Raw genomic sequence first — 14,198 nt, forward strand, 5'->3', positions numbered from 1 at the left:
TGTTTTATAATTAGCATTCAAATAAAGACCCCATAACCTCCTTTACAGTAGTTTTAAAAAACAAACTAAGTAATATGAATATTCAACTGCTTGACTCACAGATGTTGAGGCTCAGGATGTTTCACCAAACAGGTGGCACAGCCTGCAGACCAATATAGCATCTCATGTTTTAAATCTAAACAAGGAACTGAAATGCCCAGTTCCCCTACACACATGCAGATATATCATTTGAATATTTGCACGTTAAGATATTGCAGTAAGTGCTTCAGAACACATTTTAATAGGACTACCTGATGGTGGTAGGAGGTAGGTGGCCTTCATGGAAGAAGCATTCACTTTGTCACTGGATCTAGTTTTAATTGCTCAGCTGAAGTTTTTATGAAAACTCAGCTGAGTATCCTAAGAGAGCTGCAGGAAACTGAGGACCTCCCTCAAAGATTACCCATATTGTCCATCAATGATAATTCTCTCTATATACACCCAGAAGGAATAAAATGAAGGGCAATGCCTGTGCAGTGTTGGACTGTAAAGTTTTAACAAACGTTGGAAAATGGCTAGTCTTGAAAAAATAAGTTAATGATTAAAAAGATGGAATAATCATTTCCATACAATTTTATCTAGGACAAATTGGAAAAAGAAATACATTTCAGGCAAAAAATTTACCCACAAATCCTGAGTCAAGTTCCCATCTCAGCTTTCAAATCAACATGGGAAAAGTCAGGTGGACTAGGAACAGCATTTAGCTCAGTAATTCGAAACCCTAAATAGAAGCCAAGAAAAAAGTTGTGGTTGCTGTGGAAACCACAATCTTGAAATTAATGGATTTTAAATTCATAAAAGTTCATTTGCAACATTTAAATATTTTTCATTAAGTTGTTCAGTTAAATTCTCTACACTAAGTACTACAGAAATTAAAAAAAAAAAAAAAAAAGCTACAATTATCTCATGCACCCTAAAAATTTCATATTTTTTAGATGGAATATTAAAAACCAGAACATTTACTGAGCACTGTTTCTTCTTTAATTTAGTTACTACATAATGATTATACAAAACATTCCCTTGATAATTTTTTAACATTGATTTTAACAATGGCAAATCTGTGGTGGGATTTCTTAACGAACAAAACAGCTCGTTTTAATTGTCAATGTGCTTAACTCAGGAGTTTTATTTATTTTAAACAATGTTTTAACTGAATATACAACTTACTCTCTGCTCAACCAAAATGAATATAGTTAAAAGAAGGCTTCAGGTAGGTATATGGTACTTAGCAACTATGCAGATTTCACTTATGACTAGGTTTGATGAGCTCTTAGTTTTAGGAACCAGTAAAATGAAGAGACAGGCCTATGAAAAATAACTAGGCCATTTAAGCTGAAAGACTATATTTACATTAAGTCTATTTCTACAAGGGGCATTTTACAGGATTGGACATTATGAGTACACCCAGTACTAAAAACCAAAAAACTTTTGCAGCTTTAAAAATTTAAATTATTTGAAGTTATGAATAAGTTTTCCCTCTGTGCTCAACACACTTTATCTGCTAAACATTTTTATGCTTTCAAGGACACGTATTTCAAATTGCAGCATCTCCCTTCTGTAAAAAAAACCCTTCACCTTGATGTGTCTGTCCTTTTGCTGGATATGTAGTCAAAATTTGTTTTAGCAAAACAAAAACCCAAAACAACCCTTGAAATTAAGGAAATTTATAACACTAAAGAAACCTTTTCTAAAATTCAAAGATACTTCCTATTGTTTCTTTCAGCAGCTGATGACTTCTTTTATACATAAAAGCACTCTTATTAATACAGTAAAAAGGGGATCATTATTTAACACTTAAACCCCTTGAGGCTGTAAGCTGATGATCCCTGCCCCACCATGGACCTCCGTGGGCTCCAGGGGTGCAGCCTGCCTCACCAAGGTCTTTACCATAGGCTGCAAGACAATCTCTTGTTCCAGTTGAAGTTGCCCTTGTGTATTTTTTTCTCCCTTCTCAAATCTATTATTCCAGAGGTGCTTTCCCTGTCACTGATGAGGTCAGCCTTGCCAGGCAGTAGGTCTGTCTGTCCTGGAGCCTGCTACCACTGGCTCCACCAGGCACAGGGGCAGCTTCCAGCAGCTTCTCAGAAAAGCCACCCCTGCAGCTCCGCCAGCCACACACTGACCACACAGACCCAACACAGCTGCTCAGGTAAAACAGTCCCACCAGTGCAAACAAAATGTTCATGACCTTTACTTGATGTACCCCTTTATGTGAGCTATTAACAGGAGAAAGACTTAAACATCAATCTTTTTACAAAGTCTTACATTTAAAGGATTATGTTCAGGGGCTGCTCTCACAAGCAGAGGCTCACCCCAGGGCAGGAGAAGCAGCTCTGGGCTGGGCTCAGGAGCAGCGAATTCCCTTCCCCAGCTGCTGCCCCAGCCCGCCGTTTACCTGCCCAGCTCCTGCCTATCTTCCCCGCCAAGAGTCGGATAAGAGAAGGGCAACCAGATGCCCTCCTCCCCTGAGGCTTGGGCACTTCTTTTGTTTTCATAAGAACCCAGTTGTTAATATGTCCCAACAACTTATGGGGAAAAAAATCTATAAGTAAAAAGGAACAAAAGGAAAGAAACCTAACCCCCAACAATGGGGGGGTTATACATGCTATATATACTTACATTATAAGGTCACTTACATGATAAAACATTGAAGAAAATTTCATTTCAGGAAATCCTTTACACAATAATGCAGAAGTATTTAGTTTAGAAATAGATAGCTAGGTCTACATTTTGAAACTTTCTTTTTGGGTCTCTATCTGCTTGGCTATCTTTCTTGCTAACATACTTTCCTGAAGGGGCAAAAGTGCATTTCAATTTTATGACAGGGGATAAAAAGCACTTGTTCTGATTTCTCTGTAACATGCAATCCAGCAGTATATTTTATCTATATACAGTAGTGTAGGGTAGAAAAAGTTTTTCAACTGAAATGTGGCATAGTTATGGGAAAAGAAACGTATATAAATATTCCTAAATAGTTTCTGTTTCACAAACTTTGATATGATGACTCTACTCAATCCTTTGAGCCTTTACACATTTAAGGATAGGCTTTGCAAAGCTTTAGTAAGAAAGAGATTATTAGTCAAGTAAAATATCTCCTTTTGTCTTAATTTGAATCAGTAAAAGCAAGTAACTTGGGAGGAGAACATCACTAGACACCTAGATAAATGACATTGTGATGGATTTAGGTCTTATTTTGTTTTGTTGGGCACCTGGAACACTATATTACACAGATAACATAGAAAGGCTTTCACCTACATGTGTATGCATGTTTAGATATGAAAAACCATCATAACTACCAGAATGACAGTGAAGCCACAACCTACACCAAAGAATACTTCAAGCATCTGCTGCTTATTGCTCTTCAGTGCAACCTTTTATCCCCTCATGCTGATGCACTGCACCTATATGCCCTCTGGTCCCTGTGTGGTTGCTCAGCACACCTGGGCACTCCATGGCTCGTTACCTTCAGCACTGCTCACCTGTCCTGCGCAGCTGCATCCACTGGGGATCCGCCACAGCCCCACTCCCAATCACATCAAACTGTGTGCCTACATAACGGACAAACACAGACTTTTCTCAATGTACAATTTCTTATGAACTTTCAGACAGTAGTAACTGTTACACAGAATATTTCTATTTTTTAAAAAAGGGACCCAGTCATATGTAATTGCTCTTTAGAGAAGTTAAGATGGTGTACAGAACTGGAAGTGGCAGATAAATTGCGTGAAATACATCAATATTTTCAACTGCAATACTAAGTCCAAAGACTGATCCTTGTTATGTTCCCACGAGCACTGAATAGATTACATAGCTTCTTCATCCATCCTGCCAGCTCTCCAGGAGTGGATCAGCTCTAATATGGGAGCTGGACAACTCTGGGTATAGGACAAACTGTTCTCATGCAGCTTTTCAGCCACCTCACTACACAACCAGAACAGACATTACAGCCCTTATTTATGTAGGCACTGACCAAAAACTTAGGATAAAATTATTCTAGAAGGCATAATGGAAACATCACATTTCTGTTGCAGCAGAAATTGAAATTGTTTTCCTTGAATCATATCTTCTGTGATATTTCAGTCCCTCTTTTTATATAAACATGATAGGTATTGCACATGTTATACATATATGCCCATTTCAAATTATCATAACGTCAGAAAATTGACTTACAAGCACTTCAATACTTGAGCATTGAAAAATAATTTTTATCACGCAGTTATTATGATTCTTTGTTGGATTGTTAGTTGTGGTTCAGCTCTTCATTTATCACTTCACTGTATTACAGCATAGCACATAAATACATATTTTTTTATATATAAACTCTGTAGTAATTGGATTCAGGATACATCCAGAATACAAAGTATCTGTCACAGCAAAATGGTTAATTATCTAGGAAGGCTTTCGTGTCCTGCTAAGAAACATGAGTTATTACGCACAAATCCTCAAAACTAATCTAAGTTAAGGGGAAAAAAACAGAATTGAAAAAATAATAAGTTAGTTAGTGATGTTTTACTTGCTACTGAGTATTACTTTTGTTCTTATTTCAAGCTAGTAATCTCCACCTCCTGTGTCTCCCACCAAAGGTGGGAGGGGAGTAAGTTAGAAAGAAGGGTATTTCATTATGCCTGAAACTCAAATTTCACTAAGTATGTTACAGAAGCTCAATATTTACCACTTGGATTGAATGTGCCACTTCCTCAAACTAAAAACACTGCTTAACACCTGAAACTGACAGAGGAAAAATAACACAAATCCATAACGTCCTTGATGCCATTTATCTATGGGTAATTAACAAAGACATAATACGTTGTCTTTTTACTTCATAAATCCATTAACATCATTAACTAAGCTTGTCCCACAGATTTATGGCCTCAGCTATAGCCAACAGAAATAAGAGAAGCTTTCCACTGAAGTCCTTTATTTTATGCCTGTTAATCTCCTTCATACAAGATAATTTTGTCTACAAACAATGCAAGAGGAGAAAGCCATTTGACCTACATTTCTACAACACTGCCTAATTAAAAATTCACCACATTCACTTAATTCAGCTTTCTTTCATATTCTCAGGGGAGCAGTTTGAAAATGTTCACTAAGATGATGATACCCATTAATCAGCCTACTTTTCAAACTCCATTAAACTGCCAGAGTACCCATAAAAGCATTATTTTAACCTATCTGATGATCAAAGCTGAAGATGCAATATTCTTTTTTCAGGTTTATTTTTTACTCCCCCTTCCCATCTACATCCATATTCAGGATGAAATTGAAAATTTTAGACTTGGAGACAAATTCTTACGCACAGAAACACAATACTAAAGGACCAACAAACTGTATGTTGAAGGTATATAAGCCATTTTGTTACATGCACCTTTTAACTGTCTCTTATTCTCTTCCCGCATCTAACAGATAGTGCCGATATTAAAATAAGCCAATTCTTATTATTTACCTATGGCACTTATTTTTAAATACTGTTTTCTTTCTTGCTTGTAATTGAATAACCTAATCAGTTACACTGCTATAACTTCTATAACTGGGAATAGCTTCACAGATTTCACTTATCTAATTTGGGATGGACTTAACATGGGCATATTCATTACTCAAGTTAGTAAAGGGCAACTATTTAAATACTTTTTCTTACACGAGCATAGCTGTAGTCAAAAGAGAAGAAACATCCACACTAGAATTTAAAACAACTTTGAACTGAAAAGAATCAATCTATCTTTTCCTGAGTTGTTGAGCCCTCCATGTATCTTTTCAGGTTAAAACTAAGTAATGGAATGAAAACCAGCATAATCTACTATGAGAAAGAATTACTGCTGACATATATAAATACATAACAATATCAGCATGTCTATGTGTAAGCAATTCAGTGAAAAATAGAGCAGGATATTAACAAGAAAAGAAAATAAGGAAATTACAACAGTAAAATCTTCTAGTATCCATGCTTGCCAATCAATTACACTAGGAAAGTGCAGCAGCTTTTAACTGGAACCTTACTAAGACATGATTTTCTTATATAATCTTCATGCCAAATTTTTGGTCTGTGCCATGATTTTGGAATATCTGGTTTTGAAGTATCATCCATTTTACTATTTCCAGTAGTTACCTACTCAGGAAACCTTGAGAAGCCCTCTTATCTATCATATATTTTAGGCATCAAGAAAAATCAATGCTAAATTATGTGAGAGGTGAGCAGACCTAGCTTTCTGAAAGCAGATATCTTTCATCCAGCATGAAGATATGAGTTCTAGTTTGATGCTTCATCAACTGTGAGCAAAAATATCTTTCACAGTAATTGTGCAAGGTGCAGCAATATTTTTGTATGTGTATGGGTAAAATAGATGGCAACTACTTCATCTTGGAACTTGTCAATTACTACCCATGTAGTATTAGAGATTTGATTTGCAGTTACAAGGATAGGATTATTCTAAGAATAACTTCTTTCCTACTTTTTCTGATTTAATTACAATAGCAAAATGATAGCAAACCAGTAAACATATGGCTGTTTTCTCCATTACTACTTTTTTTTTTTGCTTCCCAAATTTTAACAGTTTTTATATATAAATATCTAAAGCAAATATATAAAATATCTAAAAAAACCCCCAACAATAGAACTGCAGCCACGATAATAGTGAATGACATGACTACATGGGAAAAATAAATTAATAATAACAACTTTAAAGGAATTTCAAGTACATTGTTCAAAATTATTGTTTTATGAAGGACTGTTATGGGAAAAGGATACACTGAATATATGACACTTCTCTGTATTCAGTCCCTACTTCTAATCTAAAAGGTGAGACATTATCAGGAAATTCATGACAGCATACATTTCTTTAGTCGTACCTAGTCTCCTCTTTCAAAAAAATGGAAGTTAAGGGTAAGTACGGCCTTTCCACACTTAAATATTGCGAGCATAATCAAAGAATCATTAATTTGTCATTATTTCAGTTCAGACAACAACTTACCTAAAAATGGATCACCATATTCTGTATTAGACAGCTTAAGCAAGTTGTTTTCCAAAGTCTCCATCACTTTAGCTGAAATAAATGCAATATCTGTATCAGCATTCACATGTATTTTGTAAGTAAAATAATCTTTACCGTAAAAGTTTTTAAAGCTGTCAGTAACTCAAAAAATTTTAGATTAAAATTTTGAAGAGCACTTTCAATCAATAGAAAAAAGAGCAAGATCACTTTAACAAAGATTCTGCCTATTTCTGAGAAACGTTTAACTCAATAAAATAACTCACTAAAACAATAATTAGTGCCTAGTGCCTATCAACATTAAGGAAAGACTTATCAAAATCTACTACCAGATGAGTTAATTTATTCTACAAAGGATCACACACATCTAGCAATAGAGGATGGCAAGAATTGGCAACAGGTGACACAGGTGGTTTGGATTCTGTTGTCCTGTTCTTTTATAAGTTGTAAAGTTCTTTTAAAAGAAGTTTTCTATACCTTCTTATGTTTACATATTTCTACTGGAATTCTCATGCACTGTTCATGTAAATAATGATTGTTTTACATTCTTCTTTGTAGGAAGAGAGAATTGATAGACTGTTAATTTGACCAGTGTGGTTGGAGAGGTGAAAATTTCACCCTCCAACCCACTGTCATTTTAGAATTCTATATATTGAAAGGACAGAAATAAAACTTCCTCTTTTCCTTGTTTTACATCTTGAGTGAATGCGTGAGTTATTTCGTGTAATAGTACAACAGGATTCCAACTATACTAGCTTCTCTGATAAGGCATGTGTATCTGTTAAATTAGAAATCCTAAAATAAAAGTAGTTCCTTATTCCACATGAGTTAAAATTTGGAGGGATTTTCTCTGTTCATTCTCATTCTTTCCATACCACTCTTCCCGGATTCTACTGTTTGTGAATGAATGCATCTCCTCCTACATGTTCATATATAGAGATTTTTTTGCCTAAAGCCTTATATTTATTCTTTCTTTCTCCTCTAGGACAGACTACAGAAACCTTCATACCTTTCTCCAGCATAAATGAGCAAGACTTGCTTGTCTTAATACCAGTGAGAAGGAAATAACGTCATCATTGAGAAAAAAAATTAATTTAAAACTCACTTCAAACATTATAAAGATTCACTCAAGAGCCTGATAATATGTTATGTGAAGGTGTTTGGTGCAAAACCATTTCTTCAACAAAATGTTGTCATCTAAATAAATCAAAGTTTATTAGAGCTAGAATGGAAGAAAGAGAAAATTTTTTCTCTCCTGAAAAAAAAAATCCTCCTACCTCGTTCTGACACTACATCCACTGCAGCTGCTGATGTCCCTGCACTCAAGGGCTGGGGCTGGAGCTGTGGCTGCACACAGTTTTGCTGCAGAAATGATGAATGCTTGCTCAGGCTCTGAGGATGTGTTTGGCTCTGGGCAAGGCATGGCATAGATCTTCTAGAAGGTTTTAATGGATGCTCTTTCACTGTCTCACTCTTGCTTGTATTCATACCTGAAGTAGCCAAAAGAAAAATAACAAAATAAGCTCGAGTATATTGGGACACAACAAAGAAAGATGTCTAAATATTAATCCACTTAATAAGCCACTCCTCAACTAAAAACAATGCCATGCTAAAACGTTCGAAGTTATTTAAAAACAACGTAATGAACTAAAATACAGATGCTAATAGGATTCTATTCTGTAAAATATTTATATTTTCCTTTCAAAGCTACAAAAATTTCCCTTCACTATTACAGAAATCAATTAATGTTCTTAATCCTTTGACCTATTGGGTAACCTTTGTGAAAAAACTGTAGAACAACAAACAAATGTGGCAAAAAAGACACCAAACATTCTAGGGGCAGTTAGAACAAAGCAGGTGTGACAATGATCTCTTAAGAGTTGTTTCTGAGAATAGAAATTAAGTAGCTTTCCTAAGTTTACATGGAAGAAAAACTCATTATTATATGCCTGCTGATTCAATATAGAGCATTGACACACAAAATCCTTGTAAAAATTAATTCAACACTGAGCAAAACCAAAGTCCAGTAGTGTAGTTAGTCTCTTTCACTGTACTGTTTCTCTGCTTGACAGAACAATTTACTTTACAGCACGTTCTCATAAATCTTAGTTTCTTAGTGATATACTTTACCTCTCTTGGCTGTGCTAAAAATAATTAGGTAATCTAAACATTTCTCTTCTGGAAGAGCCATGAACTTCCAAGGAACTTCCCAACCAAAATCTGTGCCACTGAAGAAGGACGTCACACACAGCAAGTCTCTTTGTGAACTCAGTGCAAGCGCTCGAGTTCCGTGTGCCCATCCAGAGCTGCAGTGCAGTTAGAGCAGCAGCACCTGAGCTGGGCTGAGGCCCATCCCAGTGGGCCCCTGTGAGCTTATGGATGCTCCTCTCACATCCCACACTCACAGACTCAGAACCGGCTTTCTCACAGCACAATCTCACAGGTCCGGCTCCTTAAACTGATTTAACTGTCTTGCAGCAAAAAACAGATGGAGCTGGGTGCCTTGAGGAGGAGAATAGGAACCCCTGAGGTTTTATGCCCTCACTGTCTAAAGCGCTCCAAAGTCTGCAGCCAGGGCCACCGGCTCCTGCCTTGTCTGAGTGTCACCTGCCTGGAGCCACAGGTCCCTGAGCCCTTCGTTATGCAAGTTCACTGCCTCTTGTCTCTGGGCTCCCGACAGCCAGAGCTCAGTCGGCAGCTACACACCCAGCTGCATGCACTAGACGTGTTCCTCAACATCAGAGTCTACAGAGAAGGTCCTTTGATCAGCAGGATACCCCCCATATTTAACTATAATACCTAAGGTTTAAAAGGGTCTTCCCTTTAAAAACTTTGTCAAGCTCACAGAACATGCTCTGTTCTGTGTGTTTCTCTTACCAAGAAATGCAGAACTTCATTAGACTGAGGACAATTCTTTCCAGTTCTGCAGCACAGCATAACTGTTCTTGGTCAGACAAACTAACTATTTAGTACCAGGTGAAGGCAGACAGGTAAGCTTCTGTTACCTCAGAAGATGCCACAGGTCTTTAAGTATGTGCAGAAAGAACTCTGCTTCTTAATAAAAAGGTTGCTGTGTGCCAGCAAAGAACGCAATGGGCACTGAGCTGGCACCCTTGACAATGCCTTGTTCAGAGCAGAGCAATGACACATGCCTGTTGTGCTACTTCAAATGTTTCTAGGGCATCTCCTTCATATAGTTCTTCCTAAATGGACATTTATTATACAAAAATCTGTAGTTGTGAGACACAGCAATGGGTAATAATATATGAAGATATATACTTTGTAATTGTTCTGGATGGCTTCAGTGACTGATTTCTTAAGCAGGAATAGGCTGCCAGTAACTATGGACCCCACTGCATAATTATTGTGTTGCCAAAGAGAAATTATTCTTTCCTCTATATTGGAATCAGTACATGTAGCAAGATTAATCACTATTACCAAAGAAACTAATGATAATGCAAATAACACATACTGACATTCAATTTTAACCCAAATTTAAGTGATACATATAGAAAAATTAGAATATAATTATTTTATGACATAATGCCTCAATTCAAAAGAAAATTATTTCCTTTTGCTCTCTCTTACTCTATATTCCCCTGTGACATTTCAAACAGATTCCTAAATACCATGCTGCTTCTGCTTGAAGAAAGCAGGTCACAGCAAAGCAGTCTCATAGCCAATTTGCTGTTATGTTAGTGGTATGAACCACCTTAAAATTTGGAAAAGTTAATTCATACTCTGCTACTGTGTCAGAGTCCAATTCTGTGATATGCTAGTTTTGATGACACTTGCTGCTGCATGCAAATGTTTACCTAGCTCTTATGCTGTTGCATGCTGTGGCATACAAATGCTTACTCAGCACAAATACGATGTGGCCGACATCATCAACTGGATCACTAAATTGATTTACTGAAAGTATTTTCATTCCTTCCTCTCTTTTCCATAGAGTAGTTTTCTAGACTATATATTTCCAGCTAGAACTTTGTTATACAGTCCTTGCTTGTTCAGGGATCTTTTCATCTGCAGTAGTAGACATGTATACACCTAGCAGAAAAAGGCCAATTGTTTTTCTATTACAATTCCATTTATTCATTCTTTCCCTACATAATATTCCTCTGGCAGCTAGCATGAGCATGGAAATTATTATAGCATGAGTGTATAAATTTCTCATGTTGGCAAAAAAGGGTAAATAATCTTTAAGGTTTAATTAGATGCTGCCTTTTTTATTTTAGCACTTCTGCCTTTGGAATTCTTTCCAAGGGGATGCTGGGGATTCCTGTTATAGAGGCAAAACTCTACATGGCTCAAAGCCAGAACAGAGAGCTGTACTACCACTGTAGAGCCAGAACAGAGAGCTGTACTACTCACAGCTTTCTGAGAGGCCAGGCAGGAAACATGGAGCTAGAATATAATAAGATTTTCTGGTTTTTAAATTAGTATGCACAATTTAATGCATGCTCAATATCATGCCAATCTAGAAAGACTCTAAATAAAGCAACCTCTCAGAGGCCCTTAGGTTTTGCCCATTAGAAACATAAAGGAGAAATTTTGCTATGCCTCCTTCTGTGAAATACAGACTCAGATGATCATCTTGGTACTGCTAAGAAAAAATCTGGTCTTTCATTTGCTCCTAATTTTAGATGAGGAAAGTTTGGGAGCTAGTCCATATTAATTGTTAACTCAATACCAGATCAGTGGTAACCTCATAAAGAACAGCCCAGTGACTATTCCCCATTTAATCCAGCATAAATCTTAGCATCAAAAAGTCATATTGACTTCTATGGAAGTCAAATGGGTAACATCAGCTTCTGGCCAGTTAAGTAGGTAGACATCAGGTGTGCTGTGCTGCTTGAGGCCTTGCCCTGAACAATGCTCAGGCAGTGATCTACTTAGAAAAACAGAAGTCGCTCATTTTGGTCACTGTATCTTCAGTCATAACCAATGCTGCTCTATATATTTCCAGTCAGATCAGAAAAAATACCCCTAACCCTCCTCCCTTCTCCTCCCTCTATCCCCAGATTTCATTTACAGAGACAGACCTAGTTGTGGCTTATAACAAATGCCAAGCTCTTGGTCCTATTATTTAATTCCAGTAAGGTTGATTATATCCAACTGAAAACCAGATACTGGGACTCTTCTGTGGAGAATTGCAGGTAGGCAGAAGGTACTCAGGACAATGACTTGGCTAAGGCTTACAGTATTTCCAGTGCTGCAGTAAAACTGAATAAAAAACTGAATTCATGTCAGGAGATATTTTGGTGGGGGATATTCTTTTCCCTGTCACAGGGTTATTTGAAATGCTTAGGTTATACCTTTAAGCCTTGAAAAACTTTTGCAGAAAAGGTACATACATTTTACTACTTTTAAAACACTGCTTATAGTGTTTCAAGCATCTGAAAGGGAGCATAACCTCTGGCATTACTAATGGATACATCAATCAAGCCAATTTATTTCTTTACATCAATTTATTTCTCGTAATTATTAATGTCGTTAATTTAAAAGTTTATATTTTTTTCAGTCATCTCATTACTGAAAAACACAGCACACCAGAAGGTGAAATATGTTTACTGAACAAACAAGCTATCCTAAGGAGCCTCAGCAATATAAGACTTCAATTTTCCTCAACCAGAGATGTTGGTATCCTCTATTCAGTATGGGCAACACTACTTTTGTTGTGTGGGAATTGTTTTGAACAAAACAAGGAACAGCAATTCCTTCAAATACTGCAAAACACAGTGTTTATGTTCCATCAGATAGACTGTAGCTGCATCTGGACCAAGATAAAAACTTCAACTATTCTAAATCTTGAGATGATGAAGCAAGCTCAGAAGCCTAAGACCAGTATCTTAAATTTCCTTATTTAACAGGTTTACTTTTCACTGCGAAACTTCAGTGTAACCCCCAAGCTTTTTAAAATTGATACCTTTGTCGCATAAAGTGAACTGGTAACAAAATCAAAGCAAAGTAACACTATCTAGAAGCAGAGCTATATACATTTCTCTCCAAAACACATTTGGGTGAGACACAGATCTGGATCCTCACGTCTGAGGTTACAGGCAAGGCTAAGGAAGAGGCACATGGGATGTTGATGTGAGACACAGAAGAAGTGATGAGTTGGTATACTTAGAACAGAGGATTCTCCTTAACCCTAGCTGCCAGTTTGCCTTATGACAGTGAAGTTCATTTTTTGTTCTCACACAAATGTTTTGCTCACACTGAAACAGAGACGCAATTTTGTTGCCCATAGCCATGTATGAAAGCCACATTGGTTTTGGCAGTTCATGCTTGTCCAACTGTTGCTCAGCTGAGAACTTGTCTGCAGATCCTTAGAGCTCTCAATCCCAAAGAGCTGAGCACTTTTGTCATGTTTGAACTGCAGTGCAGTTTCATGGGAGCTTTAAGTGACTGATGAGAGTCAGCATGTGACAAAGGCTTGCTTGGAGGAAGGAGCAGTATACAATGGAAAGCCTGTTAAAAAGACAGATTTTTTTCGCCACCTTCAGCAGCCTTTATACCAAACTCAGCTCAGATACTTGAACATTAGGGCCACGTAGGCAGCTCAATGCTGTGGAGGTGTACATAGCTATTTTAAAAATCTGTAATTTTATAGTTTTCCTAAATTACAGGGGGAAAGTTGAGATTATTACTAAAGTACTTAAAAACGCTAAAGGCTAAATACATTTTAAAAAGTAACCTATGCTCTTTCAAAGCTTACTATTTAAGGAGAAAATTATATCCTTTCAACAAACACAATTAGGCAAAATGTACAGAACTATGTAACTTTTCTATGTTCATCTCTGCACCAGATTAAGATTTCAATATTACTGGAACGTATTTTTTCTTTGCACGCATAATGCATTTTATTAATATTCTATAACTTAATGAAATTATAGAATTGCTCATATAGAACTTAATTCCTATCTCTCTATTTCAAAACTAGATGCAAATGCATTTCAACCATTATTTTGTCATTTTTTAAAATATACACTGCATATCCTTTCATAAAAACATGGAACGTCCTTCCAACCATCTCTGACCTTTGATGGAAAAAGATTTAATTTGCAAGGTTCATAAGAGGTTGCAGAACAATGCATCCTGCAGGATACATGTCCTAATACACACATACACACACACGAAATCAGTAGTGACACAAGATTTTTCCTGATAATG

At 36.7% G+C, this 14,198-nt stretch overlaps 1 protein-coding gene across 13 annotated transcripts in view; it reads right to left on the reverse strand.

The window, feature by feature from the left end:
- The window catches only part of LOC100224227 (anoctamin-3), a 169,587-nt gene that overhangs the window by 62,471 nt on the left and 92,918 nt on the right, over positions 1 to 14,198 (reverse strand). For 11 of the 13 annotated variants that reach the window (XM_072929406.1, XM_072929408.1, XM_072929407.1 and 8 more), the window contains 3 exons: positions 8,303 to 8,515; positions 7,008 to 7,079; positions 3,519 to 3,587 (listed from right to left, as the gene is read on the reverse strand). In XM_072929406.1, the coding sequence (XP_072785507.1) occupies positions 3,519 to 3,587; positions 7,008 to 7,079; positions 8,303 to 8,515 (354 nt within the window). The remainder of the gene's footprint in view (positions 1 to 3,518; positions 3,588 to 7,007; positions 7,080 to 8,302; positions 8,516 to 14,198) is intronic. The other 2 variants (XM_072929401.1, XM_030273318.4) reach the window with 1 other exon arrangement.

Source organism: Taeniopygia guttata, chromosome 5 (assembly GCF_048771995.1).
Source record: "Taeniopygia guttata chromosome 5, bTaeGut7.mat, whole genome shotgun sequence".
NCBI lineage: Eukaryota > Metazoa > Chordata > Aves > Passeriformes > Estrildidae > Taeniopygia > Taeniopygia guttata.